This window comes from Motacilla alba, chromosome 1A, assembly GCF_015832195.1.
Source record: "Motacilla alba alba isolate MOTALB_02 chromosome 1A, Motacilla_alba_V1.0_pri, whole genome shotgun sequence".
In the NCBI taxonomy this organism is placed as follows: Eukaryota; Metazoa; Chordata; class Aves; order Passeriformes; family Motacillidae; genus Motacilla; species Motacilla alba.
The window spans coordinates 15535564-15550574 of record NC_052031.1 but is presented as its reverse complement, the minus strand read 5'-3'; the positions used below and the strand labels follow the sequence as shown (position 1 = coordinate 15550574).

Below are 15011 nucleotides of genomic sequence, written 5' to 3'. Positions count from 1 at the left end.
CCCAGCAGTTACACTAAGCAGAGCTTTAGAGGACCCGTTTTTGAGCCTTTTTGCATATGCCTACAGGATGGGGAGCATTGTGCTGACAGGGCTCCTGCTCTGCTGATAAGAAACAAGCCAACTCCAGAGACACTGAGGGAAGACAGAGTCTGAACCATCATCTTCTCTCAGTCAGTTAATATTCACTGGTACTCTTCTCACCTGAACAGCAAGTTTCATAAGAAGTGATCTCTTTCATGGGATGAGGAAGACTGATTTACAAAACACACCATATTTGACAAAGTCTTCTTCCTCTGTGCAAACTGTTCCAGCCACCTCTCTCACCATTCCTGTTATGTCCTACTTGGAGTGGGTGAGGTTAGAAAGAACTAAGATGCCATTGCTAAGGTTTGTACAAAATCATTATGCTAACTACCAATTAGTAACTTTACATTTACATTTAATGCTTTCAGTGGAGCTTTATCATGTTGCAATAGACACAGACCTGGATCATTTCCCCTTCATTAGGGAAGGATTTTAAATCACATTTCCTGAAAATACAGCTTACTGAGACAGACCTCCTTCTCAAAACATCAAAGTGGAAAGTTTTGTATTGCTAGATACACTTAAAAGTTCAGCTTAAAAGCAATGAAAAATACTGCTCCTCTATGAATTTTCAGAAATTTCAGAGAATAAAAAAGCCAGAAGTGTTGCAAAACCCGCCTAAAATAAACAGAGCTGCAAAAATGTTGTCATTATTGCAGGAATGGTTTTCACTCTGTGGTTTTGGCAGAAGTGAAACAGTCTATAAATGTTGAAATAACGTCTGGCTTAGGAATAGCAGCAGGCTCTTCCAAGGCTTTTGTGTTACTAAGCTGAGCAGGGAAATGCAGGTTCCACATGAGGCTCCCAAAATCTCTGTCCCAGTTATACAAAAGGGAGAGGCACAACAGTGCTGACCACTGCCCTGCCTGGGTTTTCACACCATCTCTGCAATTAATGAAACCAAGCTGGGCACACAAAAAAAAAGGCAGAAACAGGCACAGCCCACGTACATAACACAGTGTGTAGGTGGGATCTGTTGAAGGCTACGGAGCAGCTCAAACAATACATCCCTCTGAGCACTGTGCTGCATTTTTTGTGGTCCATCAGTCTCATGAAAGGCAGTGTGACAATGCAAGATCCTGCAGCATTTGGGCATCTTCTTGTACAGCACCATCACCTACATCCTCAAGTACATGCTTTGTACAATGACAAGGGCAGATTGCACATACCAGTTCAGACCAAGGAACAGCCCAGGACTCCAGCCTGCTGCTGTCCTGGGATGCAGTCACATCCTTTCCCTCTCCCCTGGTCTTAGGAACCTCATGCTCCTGGAAGCCAAGTTGAGAGTGAGCAAAAGCCCAATCTGTCTCTTCCACCAGTCAGAGGAGAGTCCTTGAAGATGAGAAATGGAGATCTGAATGCTCATTAGTCTGCACTGAGGCCTCTTGACCCCCAAACAAATGCTCTACACTGCTCACGACTGCCTCTTCCAACAGTGTTTCCAGGAAAATGAAGTCAGAGTTTTGGGGGTTTGTTGTTTTTTTTTGTCCACGAAGGCTAAAAATGAACTCAACATACACACTGAGTATAAGAAATCAACATACATGTTGAGTATCTTTGGGTATAAGCAAAACCTTTCCTATACCTCTTAAGAAACTTTCTGCAGTTTTTGAGAAGTCTCCCAGTCAGAAGTCAGACCTAGAAAAACTTTAAAATTTGTTAGCAAGCAAATGAGAATAGCTCTAGGAAAGAGACAGCACTATAGCAGAGCCTGGACTCACATATTTTTACTGTGTCATCTCTGGGTGCCCAGGATAAACATTAAAGATTTCCCAAAAGTCACCACAGGCAAGCCAGTCTTCATCAGAGGAATTCTACAATCTCAAAAGAGACATGTAAATCTCCCAGGGATACATTTTTAGTGCTAAGGAGTCCAGGATTTTAAACTGAAAGAAAGGAAGTTTAGAGGAAGGAGTAAAGGATGGGAGAAACCCAGGGTAAGCTCCAGTGCCACAGCACCCTCAGCACTCACCAGCATCAGCACACTTTATTTCAGAGCCCATGTGCAGCATCAGGATCACTTGGCCAAGGGCTGACCATGTAGCAAGGAATGGCTACTGCAGCCCACAGCTGGTATTTGGGTCCCTCAGACAAACACAGCAGCTGCTTATTCTCTTCACCTGCTATGTAAGACAGCTCAAATCAGCTCTAGATTCTGCTTCAAGATTTCAGAACCTAAGGGTCACATTACAGGCTGCTAGGTCAGTAGGAAAACAGCAAAACCAATGCAGTGAATCTATTTTTCTGCTCTTCTCTATAGCTCTGCTTCTGCAGCTGGTGTGGCCCTCATATCAGCAGAAATTAAACAGAAGGTGTTCTGACACAGTTGATAACTGGACTCTGGCCCAGCTTCACTGTCTATTTGTTGCACAGAATGATTGGGACTGTTTGAGGACGTGTTAGCATTTCTGCACAGAACTGGACTTTTTCAGCATAGGTCTTCTGCTGGTCAGCACATGCTTGGCCTCTGAGGTTTAACACTTTCTAACAGGCCAGTTCTGCCTGAGAATCATGTATGGTTAGCTAGTGCTTTACTTCCACGAGGTCAGTATTCTTCTAGGTTGTTCTTAGGAAGAATCATCAGGTCATTTATATCAGAAAGTGGGAGCCAGAGAAAATATTGTGGAGTTCATCACATAAATGGCTCAAACACGCACGAGGATGAACGGTGTGCCAGAGCAGAAATTTCAATGGGAAAGCAACATAATCCCAATTCTTTTGTCATGTGGTATAAACATCATGACTGAGACCACTGATTTGGTAAGACTTTGAAGTCTCCTGCCACAGACTGATGTATGGAATGAAATGTAAAAACACTTGTGGGAGAGGATTATATTTCCTTCTAGTACTCCTCATCCTCATGTGAGGTTCCTTTGATTTACCAGTTCATGACTAACCCTCTTCTCTAAGAGTCACCAGGTTTATTCACTCTCAGCTGGTGCTACCAACTCCTCTTTCCTGAGCTGCTGAATTCCACATTGCACAAGGCTCCAACCCCCTTGAATCAGAATTAGCTAATAATTCATGTAAACCACAGGATGCATGTGTGCTTACAAAGCACCTTGTGGCACCAGGACAAGAGCACTGATATCTCCAAAACTGCCCTCTATAAGCAGGCACAGGATGTAACAGGAAGCAAGGTGTTTACCTCAAACAAAAAAGCTGCAAAAGCAGAAAGATTGTTTTGTTGGTTTTTTTGTCTTTCAAATGCAACAGCAGCAAGTACAATTTCATTTTTTGTTAAGATACAACCAGGTTTTGAAATGGAAACACTAAAATCACTACTAATCTTAGCATATCAATCCAACTGCCCCAGGTCAGTAGTTGCCTTCCCAAACTGAGCCCTCAAATAGCCTAAGGCAGTGTTCACTTGTATTAAAAACTAGGTTATAATAACAGGAAGTCCTTCAGAAATAAATTATTCTGATTGTCCCAGCTCCAAGACAAAGCTTTTTCCAACCACATGCACTGGAAACTCCAGCAGACTAAGCCCTTTGCACTCTTCATTCAGCTAGTGTTCCAAGACTTTTTTCTGAAGGAACACACACCAATACCACAAACCCAACAGGCACATTTTCAGCATTCCTATAATAAGGCTCAGAATGAGCCATTAGATCAAAGAGATTAAGACTATTCCCACACAGACAGGAAAAGCAACTTTAGCCCCTTTAGCTGGGAGAATCAGATGATCCCTCCCCCTTGCTTAAGACATTATCCAAGATCCCATTCTCGGTGTGCCTCACCCTCCTGTCAATCTGCAGCTTAAATCCCTTGCATTTCCAGAGTGTTTGATTTGCATTTACAGCTCTGCACATGCTAAGCAATTCCTCTCCATCTTCACATCTCTGGGTGTTTAGATACCTCTCAGTTAAAGAAGACATTCATCTGGCATCTCAGATGAAGTTATTTCCCCTTACATACTGGGAGATTTGCAGCGGTCCCAGGACGAGGGAAGAGATGAGAATCTTGACTCCATATTTCAGAAGGCTGATTTATTATATTATGATATATATTATATTAAAATGCTATATTAAAACTACACTAAAAGAATAGAGAGAAAGGGTTCATCAGAAGGCTGGAAAGGAATAGAAAGGAATGAATAACAGAAGCTCGTGACTCTCAGAGAGTCCGATGCAGCTGGATCTTTGATGGGTTATTAAGTAGAAACACCTCACATGGACCAGTCAAAGGTGCACCTGTTGCATTCCACAGCAGCAGACAGTTGTTGTTTACATTTCTTTCCTGAGGCTCCTCAGCTTCTCAAGAGAAAAAAATCCTAGCAAAGGATTTTCATAAAAATGTCATGGTCACAGTTACAACAGCTTGCTCTGGATTTCCCCTGCAGCTCATAGAGGTTAGATAGGTTTGGGATGTGTTTCACTGAATGTACTACTCAGCCAAACTGCACCCACTGCTGGTGCCTACAAACAGTTGAATGGAATTTAGAGAAAAACTTTAGCCAGGCACCTCAAATTAATGTATGTGTACATTACATATGACACAGAGCTGAGAGGAAATCTCTCCTCCTTAAACCTCCAGGCTGATGACACCAATACAAATAAAAGTATAGAAGAGACCAAAAAAAAGTCAGAATCAAGCTGATAAGAAGTAGAACCACAGCACATTTAAAAGCAAATTAATGAAACTTTAGATATTTCTCTCACCAACTAGCAATTGCTTTGATTTTTGCATGCCCAGCTGAAGGAAATGGAGTATGTGGACATGGCAAACAGTTTATGCAAAACCACAATCATAGCAAGGTGTCCTTAAGGGATTCCATAGTTAAAAATAGTATGGAAATACTGCAGAGCAACTCGCCTTCCTAAAAAACAGCCACTGCAGCAATAGGATTTTTTTAAAAATAATGACAAAGCTTTCTTCCAAGGGCAAACTGAAGTGAACAAACTGCACATTTCAAGAATGTTTTTCTGCAGACTATTAGCTCACTTTTGGGAAGAAAACAATAATGAAGCATCAAAAGAGAAGGAAAAAGGAAAGGTAAGAACTCAGGAGCCATATGCAAAAGCTGAACTCCTACTTCACTCCAACTGACAAACATGGCAACCTATTTCATCCCAAATTTATGAATGGAAAGTGGTCAAATAAGGGATAAACTTTATCTCACTTATTTCTCAACCAGTATATGATTCTTACTCTTGTTTTTATGAACAGAGTTATAACCAGTTTGTCAGGACAATATTGTAATTTCAGCTCCAGCTAATATCAGGGTCTGGTGAGGAGGTGAGGGCTGGAGATACCCCTGGCTGACTCAAGGCACCCAGCTGAAACACCCCAGTGGCCTGAACCCACAAACATCTGCTCAAAATTTACACAAAGGGATAAACTTTATCCTCCTTATCCTTCACCTTGGAGTTCACTACAAAGCTCTACATAAAGGAAAAATTATTCAGCTACAAGTAACAGTTGATCAGAAGGTTTTCAAATTACAGCAGGAACCTGAAGACTACCAATATTCACAAACCTGTGTGCCCCATTTAGTTACTGTAAGAACAGACTAAGAAGGAGAATGAATTCACCAGCCATGGAAGTGTCTGGGAGCCCTACCATGTTTTTACATCAAAAAGTACATCCTACTTCAAATCAGAAATCAGTTCTGCTAAGTCCTGCTGTTTCTGATGCACATTAGAATCCATCAAGAAATCACATGTGTCCAATCTAGCCTAAAAAACAGCTGTGTAACAGGAGCTTAAGCAATGTATCTTTGGGGATGGAAGGGGTACATGGTAACTCTGTGCTGAATAAAGAAGATTCAAGTAAATCACTGAAACTAACAAGGCAAATCAAACAGATCTTTCAGTTTTTGCCTGACATTCCAACCATGATACCTCTTCCAGGTATCGGTGGGAGCTGACAGCAGCTTGTTATAAATTCCTGCCCAGTCTCCTTTATCAGGCCTCCCTCTTATACACATCGGGGGGAAAACATATCAAAGAAATATTGCCAAGTGAAAAACAAGTCACAGAAAATTATTAACAAATCCTTGAGAACATGCTGAAGATAAAAACGTAAGTCTTGTCATTAGATTATAGCCTAGAAATTGAACAGAATCTATAGACTTGTTATTTCTACTCCTTAAAAAATATCTGACAAGCTTTGAACACGTGAAAACAACCCTCATACTCTGAAGTTCAAAACCAAAATATTAAAATGGCCATTTTGGGAAGCAACTGAGCAAGAATTCTCATTGGTTTATTACAGAGATCTCTACTTGTATCAAGTTATTTTGTTTTCCATTTTTTCTGTTTTTAACTATCCTGTCTTAAAAATCAACAGTTCAGACCTGCAGAGATAAAATCCCCAAAATCTTGCAGCTGCCTCTAGCCATGAATGACAACTTTTTCTCATTATACACACATATGTGCACATATATAAGCATAAACCCAAAAAAACCAGCACTTTAAATCTCCAGACACTTCTCTGTATTTCTTACACCACTTACCAATAATACACATAATGTTAAGAGACATGTGTTTTAAGGTGCATTATTTGTTGAAACAGCTGCCACAAAAATGAACTGGTCTCCCTGTCACAAATCTCTTCTTAGCAATTACTACTTGAAAGAAAAACACCTACTGCAGGCACATTAAGGTTGACTTAGTTAGTTCTAAGACAACCTGCAGATGTCAACATCAAGACTTCATCTACGCAGCTTTTGTCACATAGTGAGTATGTTGTGAGGAATGCATTGAGGAAAAAAATACCCAAGTGACCCAGAAACCCTGGGAATGCTTTCAAGTTCTTCTTAGGGAAGCACATCAGCACACCTCAAAATTCTGATCCCAACTCCTGCAGTTCAGAAACATTATTTCCGAAGTCCAAAACTATTCCTCTCCACAGAGCATTCTGTACTTACGTAAAAAGTGTTTTTCCAGTAAGGCTATTTCCAGGTGACCTTTGATCTCATTCAGTCTGTCAGACTCTGTTCTGTTAAAATCCTGGACTCCTGAAGCCATGATGATGGTCCCTGGACCAGCCTATAAGAAAGCCAGAACATACTGAAAGTTCAGAAGGATTTTTTTGTGTGTGTCATTTAAATACATCAACTGATTTCTGGGGCAGTAAAGAAACAAGCACGTGAGAAACATCCAAGTATCAACAACTCTACATGCCTCTTTCAGCACCAGATTACCAAAATAAGTGAATGAAAGACAATCAAATGTGAGTTTACAGAACACTTCTGCAAACCTTGGGAAGCTACAAAAAACAAGTATTTCCCATCACTACCCTCACCAGTTCTACTGCATCATCATTTAATCCCTTCTGCTGGCTGGAAAGAATTATTTATACTACCCCTCTCCTCTTCCCATAAAAAGAATGGTCACTTTAAACATAAAATTGTGAGGTCAGCAAATTCAAAGTAATTCTTTTCTAGATAATTACTGAGCTACTGGGAAACACATATTGTATATTTTAATATCCATCTATGGAATGTGTAATTTTCAAGATCACAGTGTCTCAGCAAGGAAGGGGTTCCCCACTCCTCCACAACAGTAACTCTCCCAGTTACTGCAGAGGGATGTTGTTGGTGCCCAGGAGCTCACCCTGACAGGCTAGGAGAGAGGGAAATGCCTCAACAGATTTACCAGCACCCCCTGAAGGAATTCAGCAGAATACTGAAAATACTGCAGAAAGCAGGAATTAAAAAGCAATTTTGTTAGTTAGTGAGACCACTGACAACCACCACGACCATGAAAAGAACACAGAAGAACCCCAAGCCCACGGAGCAGAAGGCAGAACTTTCTCTCATAAAGTGGGCATTTTCAGACAGCAGGGAAAAGGGTGGGTGAGGGCATCTCCTGGGTAATGGTTGCTCAGTGCTTGTGTACAGTCCCCACCAAGTATGAAAAATCTGCCAATGAGAATTACAGGAGTTTCTCTAGCAGCTTATACTCAAAATCAAAAGGATAGATTACAGAAGCCTACATTTCAAAAATTATCTCAAGACTAAAAGGAATTTATTTACGTATTCTGTATATTCCCCACTCCTTGTTTGAACCCTGAAAACATACAGGAACTGTATTCCTTTCAAACACCAGTTTGCATACATTTAACCATGACAGCTTAAATTACATACATATATAAATTCAAGTGATCTACAGGAGACGTTAAATTAAGATGTTTTCTATGTTTTAGGAAAGATGTGCAGAAAGCTTACTGATAGCAAAGTACTTTCACAGTTGGGATTGATTTGCACTTTCAAGATAAAACAGTGTGGAAATACCTATTAAACATCTGTTTTCTTGTTTGAACTGAAACTGAGTTTAAGAACAGATCCTGAGTTTAAGCCTCAGAATTTGTCCGTACAGGCATATTAGCAATCTGTAGGCAGTTGCTGCCCAGCATTTACCTAGCACTAACTCCCCACCTGGGCTTGCTCAACACAGTGCCAAGCAGAGATGCTATTTCTGCTATTTCCAGCCCCCTAAGCAGCACCCACCCACACAGATCTCTGTCAACACTGTGGCCCTGATGAGGAGCAGAAGCTGTTAGCTCAGCAGCAGCCTTGGGCTACTTCCCATTTTGGAGCTGGCACAAATCATGCCACAGCAGAGAGGGACAGACCCCAGGGCAGACCTCTCACCGGGAGCTGCAGCACAGCATCCTCCTCGCCACGCCCCACATTTCCCCGTCACTCCCGCCTTTAGCCAGGGAGCTGCACTGAGAGATGCCATTTGCAACTGCTCCAGCCACTGCAGAAGATTATCAGAGACTCTTTTCAGATGAGCACGGGATGCAAATTAACCTCTGTGATGTTCTCTTATCTGGAGAGCTGGGCTGTTATTTATTTACGCTACAAGATTTAGTGCTATCTCTTGCCAGACATTGGGAGAGCCCCCAGGAGGATGGTGTGGCTGAAGTTGAAAAGCAGCACCCTTACAACACACTCCTTGTGCCTGCGCACAAGGGAAATGTTCTTAAAATACAGATTGATGCCCAGGTGTTAATGCATGGCTTTTTGAATGGTACACCCACATTTAGCACATAGGGACAATCTCTGCTCCCAGGATTTCACAGGGAGCTGTCTGAAGAAACAGTGCCACTGCTTAAATATTTTATTGATAAACAAATAAAATCACATACAGGACAAAGAGCAAGGTGCTGCACTCAAAAGGAATGTGCCTGAACTCTGGGCATCAGCCCTGTGCTTAGACAGCAGCTAGTCCCCACCCCAGGTGAGGGAGGACGGGAAAAAGGAAGGGGCTAGCAAGTACCTAAGCATATTCAAGTTTTCATCCTCATTGAAGGTACTCAAGGTATTTTACCCACAGATGTGCTACATTTCAGAAATATGCCTAGAGAACCAGTTCTGCTTTTGCTTCTTCAGAGCTGTTGAGTCAATAATTAAAGTACAGGATACCTTAACTATGTCTCTAAGGAAGGAGAGAGCAAGAGGTGCAGAGCACTGGGGAGAGTGATGCCAGTTAACATGGTAACACTCTCATTCTTAGAGTTTCCAAATATGTTTATCTGCTAAAGCATTGCACCTAAGCAGCCTGGCATCCACATACAGGTTAAAAATCAAAAGGTACACATCTTTAAACTAGCTACAAAAGGTTAAAATGACCTTCTAACTTAGAAAGGAGGAAAAAAGAGAAAGAAAATTCACTGAGTTAAAATATAAGGCTGCTCACTAGAATACTAGGAGCAAGACAATGTAATTAACATGTAATAATAAAATCGTTTATTAAGATACACAGTGACAAAAGTTTGGTGGTGCACGCAATTTCCAAAACTAACATCACCACAACATTTTATGAGTATCATGTAGAAACGCTCAGAAAAACTGAGTACGCCCAGGACAGTGATATGGGAAACATTTAAGCAGATGTCTCTGTCACCAAAGCTTTTCCCCACACCAACACATCTAAGAAAACAAGAAATAATGTCTCTACATTTGCTGAAGGTCAACTGCCTGCCTCTGAATTCAAAAAAGTCTCCCTGTCTGAAGCTAGCATATCTGGATCAATTCACAAGTTAACAAAATCCTGATATTAATTCCAGTTTTATCTGGGTAAAGGTTTCTCCTCTCTGCTGCCTCTGTAGGACAGCGCTGGGACTCAGGCTGGATTACCTACACTGCAATGTACAGATGTCCTTTCTAGTTTCTGACTCACAGTAAAAGCCTTGAAGGCTTCCACAGATTTCTGCTTTTCCTTCTGCCTCTCTAGCTTTGACAGTGTTTGACACAGGAGCCCTCTTAAAAGGCTGGCGATCATTATTACTTAGCCAAGACCACGAGCAAGAAGGCCTGGCAGTGCCCAGGAGGACAGAGAAATGCCCAAGGTGAACACAGAGACAGAGGAGTTAAAGGAGCATTTCTGATGAAGACAGACTGCCTGTAACCCATTAGCAGAGCTCAGGGTTGCTTGTCCAAGCCACATCCAGCTCCAGATCTAAAGCCCACATCTCCCCTCAAAAGCATTTTTCAAGCCATCTGAAGTTCAGGCTTTTCATACCAGCCCTTCCCAGCCCAAGACAGCTCTGTCTTCCCTCTCCAAAACCCCTTCATCCTGCAAGCCCTGGGATTTTGTTCTCTGTGCTGCCACTGCTGCTGTACAGGCACAGAAAGGGTCCAAGTCATTTCCCAGCTAAGGGATGTGGATCTGTCCTCTCCATCTGCAGCAAAGCACCTCTTCAGTATCACACAGAAACACAAGTGCCCAATTCTATGCTTCTAATTTCCTTCCACAACATCATACGTATGTGGATGATTTTTCTCTAGGAGTATCTCACAAAATGGTGGTCTAATTTCCAGGTTTGTCATTAACTTGGAGAGGAGCAGTTCTCAAACATGAAGGATGGGGAGCAGTGAGGACACAATATGCCAATGCCAGGGGCAAAATCATCCACTCAAGTCACTCCTCAGAGCCCAGAAAGTGGCTGGGACACAACGCAGGGAAGAGGCATTTTAAAACAGAATTTTTAACTTGTGTTCATTTGAGGAAAAAAGAGGAGGGGGGAAATTTTCAGCAATACAACAAACTACACTGCTTATCTAGTGAAGTTCTAGCCTCCTGAGCTTTTCATCTGACACTTCATGTGCATTTTCTTACTTCAAATTATGAAAAGGCTCCCCATGAATGCTGCAATTACCTGCTGTAAGAAAAGGAAAAACTCAACAACATTGCTTAAGAATGAAAGCATCTGCATGAATAGTTAATCTGTAATAGCTATTCATGGAAGCATACCCATACTGGCATGCTCTTAAACCACAGCTATATTCTACATAAATTTTTAAAAATCTAGCGCTAGCCAGGCTTAGAGACTTTAACTTCTTATGTTTGCATCATGCTTTATACCTTCCAATCACTGTAAATGAGATGACCAACAGAGCAGCATTTGAGGTTTTAATTGACATGTGTCAGGGAAAAGCAAGCTATATTGCAAGAGCAATTAAAGTAATGTTTTCTGTACCACAGTAACTCAGATTTAATCCTAGCACACTGGCAGGGAACTTGCATAAGTAGATTAGACTGCTTTCAGTACAATATGCCAGATACAAGAGAGCTTTACTAGTAATTCTCACTGCCAGGTTAGTGCCAGCCTCTACAGGTTTAAACACAGCTTGTTCTTTCTCTGCTCTGTGAAGGGGATGTGATCTGTCTGCAATGTGTTCATTCATACACCTGCATGCAGAACTGGATCTTGTCTCCCCTTCTGTACAAATAGGAAGGGTAGCACTGAATAAAGGGGACTTTAATGACTTGGCAAGCAACACTACCTCAATGTCTAATGTCACAACAAACCACATGCTAATTGATTTGGAATGGACCAGGTTCCTCCCTCTACCTATTTTGCAATTGTGGTGATTTTGCAAAACAATGCAGAAACTGCAGCGCTGCATGGAGTGTCCAACACCCTTGCCTTAAAAAAACCCAAACAACCACCTATGGTAAAGAGGGAATGAAGGAAGAAATCTAGGAAGCCATTCAGGAGTTGAAAGAGATGTTTAGCTGAGAGTTAAATTTGTTAACCAGTGCTGCTGTCTTGGCAATGATTTGATCACAGCATCCAAACACCCACAGGGACCTAAGAAAGTATCTCCTATTCAAGGCATATCTCGTAGCCAGGGCACTGAAATGAGAGGGGGAAGCCCACACAAGCAAGCAGCCAGCCTGTAAGCTGAATCCAAGCTAGCTCAAAGACACCTTTTGAACAAAAACTCTCAGAAACCACTGAGAATTCAAAGGAAAATATAAATCCTTCCACCTCCAGAGTCCTCGGACCAGAAGCTATGTGCTTTACCCAAACACAGGTTAGGATGTTTATTATTGAACTGAATAGGTAAAGCTCAGTTTAAAGATAAAGAATATGAAATGACCTCATCTGGCCATCCTTTCTGTATTTTCAGAAGGTATGAATTTTACATGTGTAACTTCAGTAAGGCATGTGAAGTGTTGGGACTAAGTGCCACTGCGCAATCTGTGGCCTGGGACTGAGCATTCACTTCATTTGCTGTAAGTGCAACAGAGGATGATGCTCTTCCTGGCAGATGGTCAGGGCTCTGCAATCACAAGCTTTTATGACAAGGCTTTTTACTCTGCAACCTCCATTTGTATCAAGCTTTTGCACTTGTTTGTCAAGTTCAAATACATACCCAAAGAAGAGGCACATTTTTAAGAGCACTGTAAACCCATGAAGCACAGAAGAGTCCTTCATTCATATGACTGCATTGTTCTGTTCTAATAGACAGAGATCTTTCCTTAATGCCTCCATAATGAATAATGCACCCAACAGGGGCAGGGGGAGGGAAGTAGAGAGGGGCAGAGATGAAGTCTTTGTCTAGGGAATGGCTGACTGTGAAAATGCAGATGAGGGGACTAGGATCCTAATTTTGGATGCCTGTGTTCAGTTCCAAGCCACCAACCTTGCTCTTTCAAGACCACGAGTTCTGTACCCGGATTTCAATAGAACCAATGAAGGAACAGAAGAGGAAGCACAGTACAGGTCGCATCTATCTGAAGACATGATGTAGCCTAACTTCCATTTACACAGAAGACTTGCATTGGTTTTTGTGTGCTTTCAACAGTTTCCCCAAGGTATTAAACAGGAAGAAACCAATAAGACTTGGTCTTCCCATGATCAGTGTAATACAAGTATAATACGAAGTTGCTTACAGAGCCTATAAAAGAAAAACACCCTATACAAGCAATTTAAGTTATGAGTTTTAGATACTGAATTAAAACCAATTCAGGCACAACGCAACTATATAATCTCAATAAGAAACAGACAAATAATTCAGAATTGTGCTGTTCACACTACTTTAATATTGATTTAAATATATAAGCATTACTTTCTTTACTCTTGGCACCTCTGCAGCACAGGGGATTATTTCTTCTCCCTTCATTTTAGGGATGGGCAGCAGCACTGAGTGCACAGATGCCTGTGAGGGCCAGCTGTTAATCTCTCAAAATTCCCATCTGAAATTTATCCCTTATACATCAGACCTTTTTCTTCATACCAATTTGTTTATTTTGCTCATATCTGTAACACAGCTACTGCTCCTAGGCTGTACCACCATCACCCTGGGTTTGGAGCTCCCAAACACCAGGAAAGGAGCAAAACAAGTTTGATGCCATTTCTGCTTTCCTCTCTTTCTTTCTCCCTGATTTTAAACACATGCCCTCAACTGTATCCAAGGGCTTAGACCACAACAGCCTCACACAGTATGTAATCAGCCAGAAAGCAAATGCCTCTCCAAGCTCCCTTCTCAGCACACAGAGCTCAGCATTTTGAGAAAACAGAGATCATCACTGCAGATGTGCAGCTGTTAAGGCTTTGTAACTATTCAAAACTACAAGTTTACCTTGCTGTGCCCTCGGCTACCCTCCATACTACCCAGCAGCTACTATTCCCCTGAAGAAATACAGAAAATAGTACCTGGAGTTTAAGGCAGATCTTTCTGTAGCCTTTAGCTCTGCCATCCAGATACTGCTGATTAAATACAAAAGGCATATATACCAACACCAAACATAAAGCCTGAAGTTTAATGAAAATAAGCCAGTATTTACCTATAAAAAAACTCACAAAATACCACGTTGGAAGGACAGGATCAGAGATTAGTCCCAGTATGCACAACACTTTCATCTTAACAAATGAAAAATGTCTTCAGCAGAATAAGAGCAACAGACTCCCTTGTCTGAGAAGCTCAAGGATTTCCATATAACAGACTTTTTGTGACCAAAACACGCTTTGTCATTACCACCTGTTTGTTCCACAATCATAGGAAAAACATTCTGGCAAAAAAGCTCTCTACACGCAGGACTGTATGTAGTACCATGAAAGCCCACCTAAAATTTAAAAAGCTGATAGCTACAGAACTAGATACAAACTGCCAACCCCAAAGGAGATGCATAAGCATATACAGTTTAAAATCTTTCCGTTTACAGCTTCCTGTGAGCAAGCCCCATGCTCCTAAAAATGAGCCTTCAGACAACAGTCTGATTACATTTTGGGGATAAAACCTGCACAGTAATTTTTCATAGGGTGATATAAATTCTGAATTCCAAGTCACTTCTAGAATACAATTAAATAGACAAATCTAAACTAATACTGTAACACTCCAAGGTCATGGATCCACAGCCATTTTTAACACTTAAAGAAGGATTTAATTTTTCTTTTTTAACCAATATATAACTTTATTTATAGAAGCAGTGTCTTTGAAAAAAGGGAGGTGTGCTTTCGTGCTTCTGCTTGCAAGCACCAAAATGTTTTAGCACCTCCTTCGCAGGTTTAAACCAGCTCTAATTGCATGGAAGCACTACTGGTTACAACACTGCAGTGGAGAAGGAGCTGGTGTGACCCTCTAACACTAATGAAGCAACAAGAAGTCTTATCCTTAAAGTCCTGGACAGTGTCATATGAGCACAGATCTGAGCTCCTCAGGCTGAAAAGTTGCCTTTTCT

At 41.4% G+C, this 15011-nt stretch overlaps 1 protein-coding gene across 3 annotated transcripts in view; it reads right to left on the bottom strand.

The window, feature by feature from the left end:
• The window catches only part of GRAMD4 (GRAM domain containing 4), a 76288-nt gene that overhangs the window by 36822 nt on the left and 24455 nt on the right, over positions 1-15011 (bottom strand). For all 3 annotated transcript variants that reach the window (XM_038153767.1, XM_038153769.1, XM_038153768.1), the window contains exon 3: positions 6959-7079. In XM_038153767.1, the coding sequence (XP_038009695.1) occupies positions 6959-7079 (121 nt within the window). The remainder of the gene's footprint in view (positions 1-6958; positions 7080-15011) is intronic.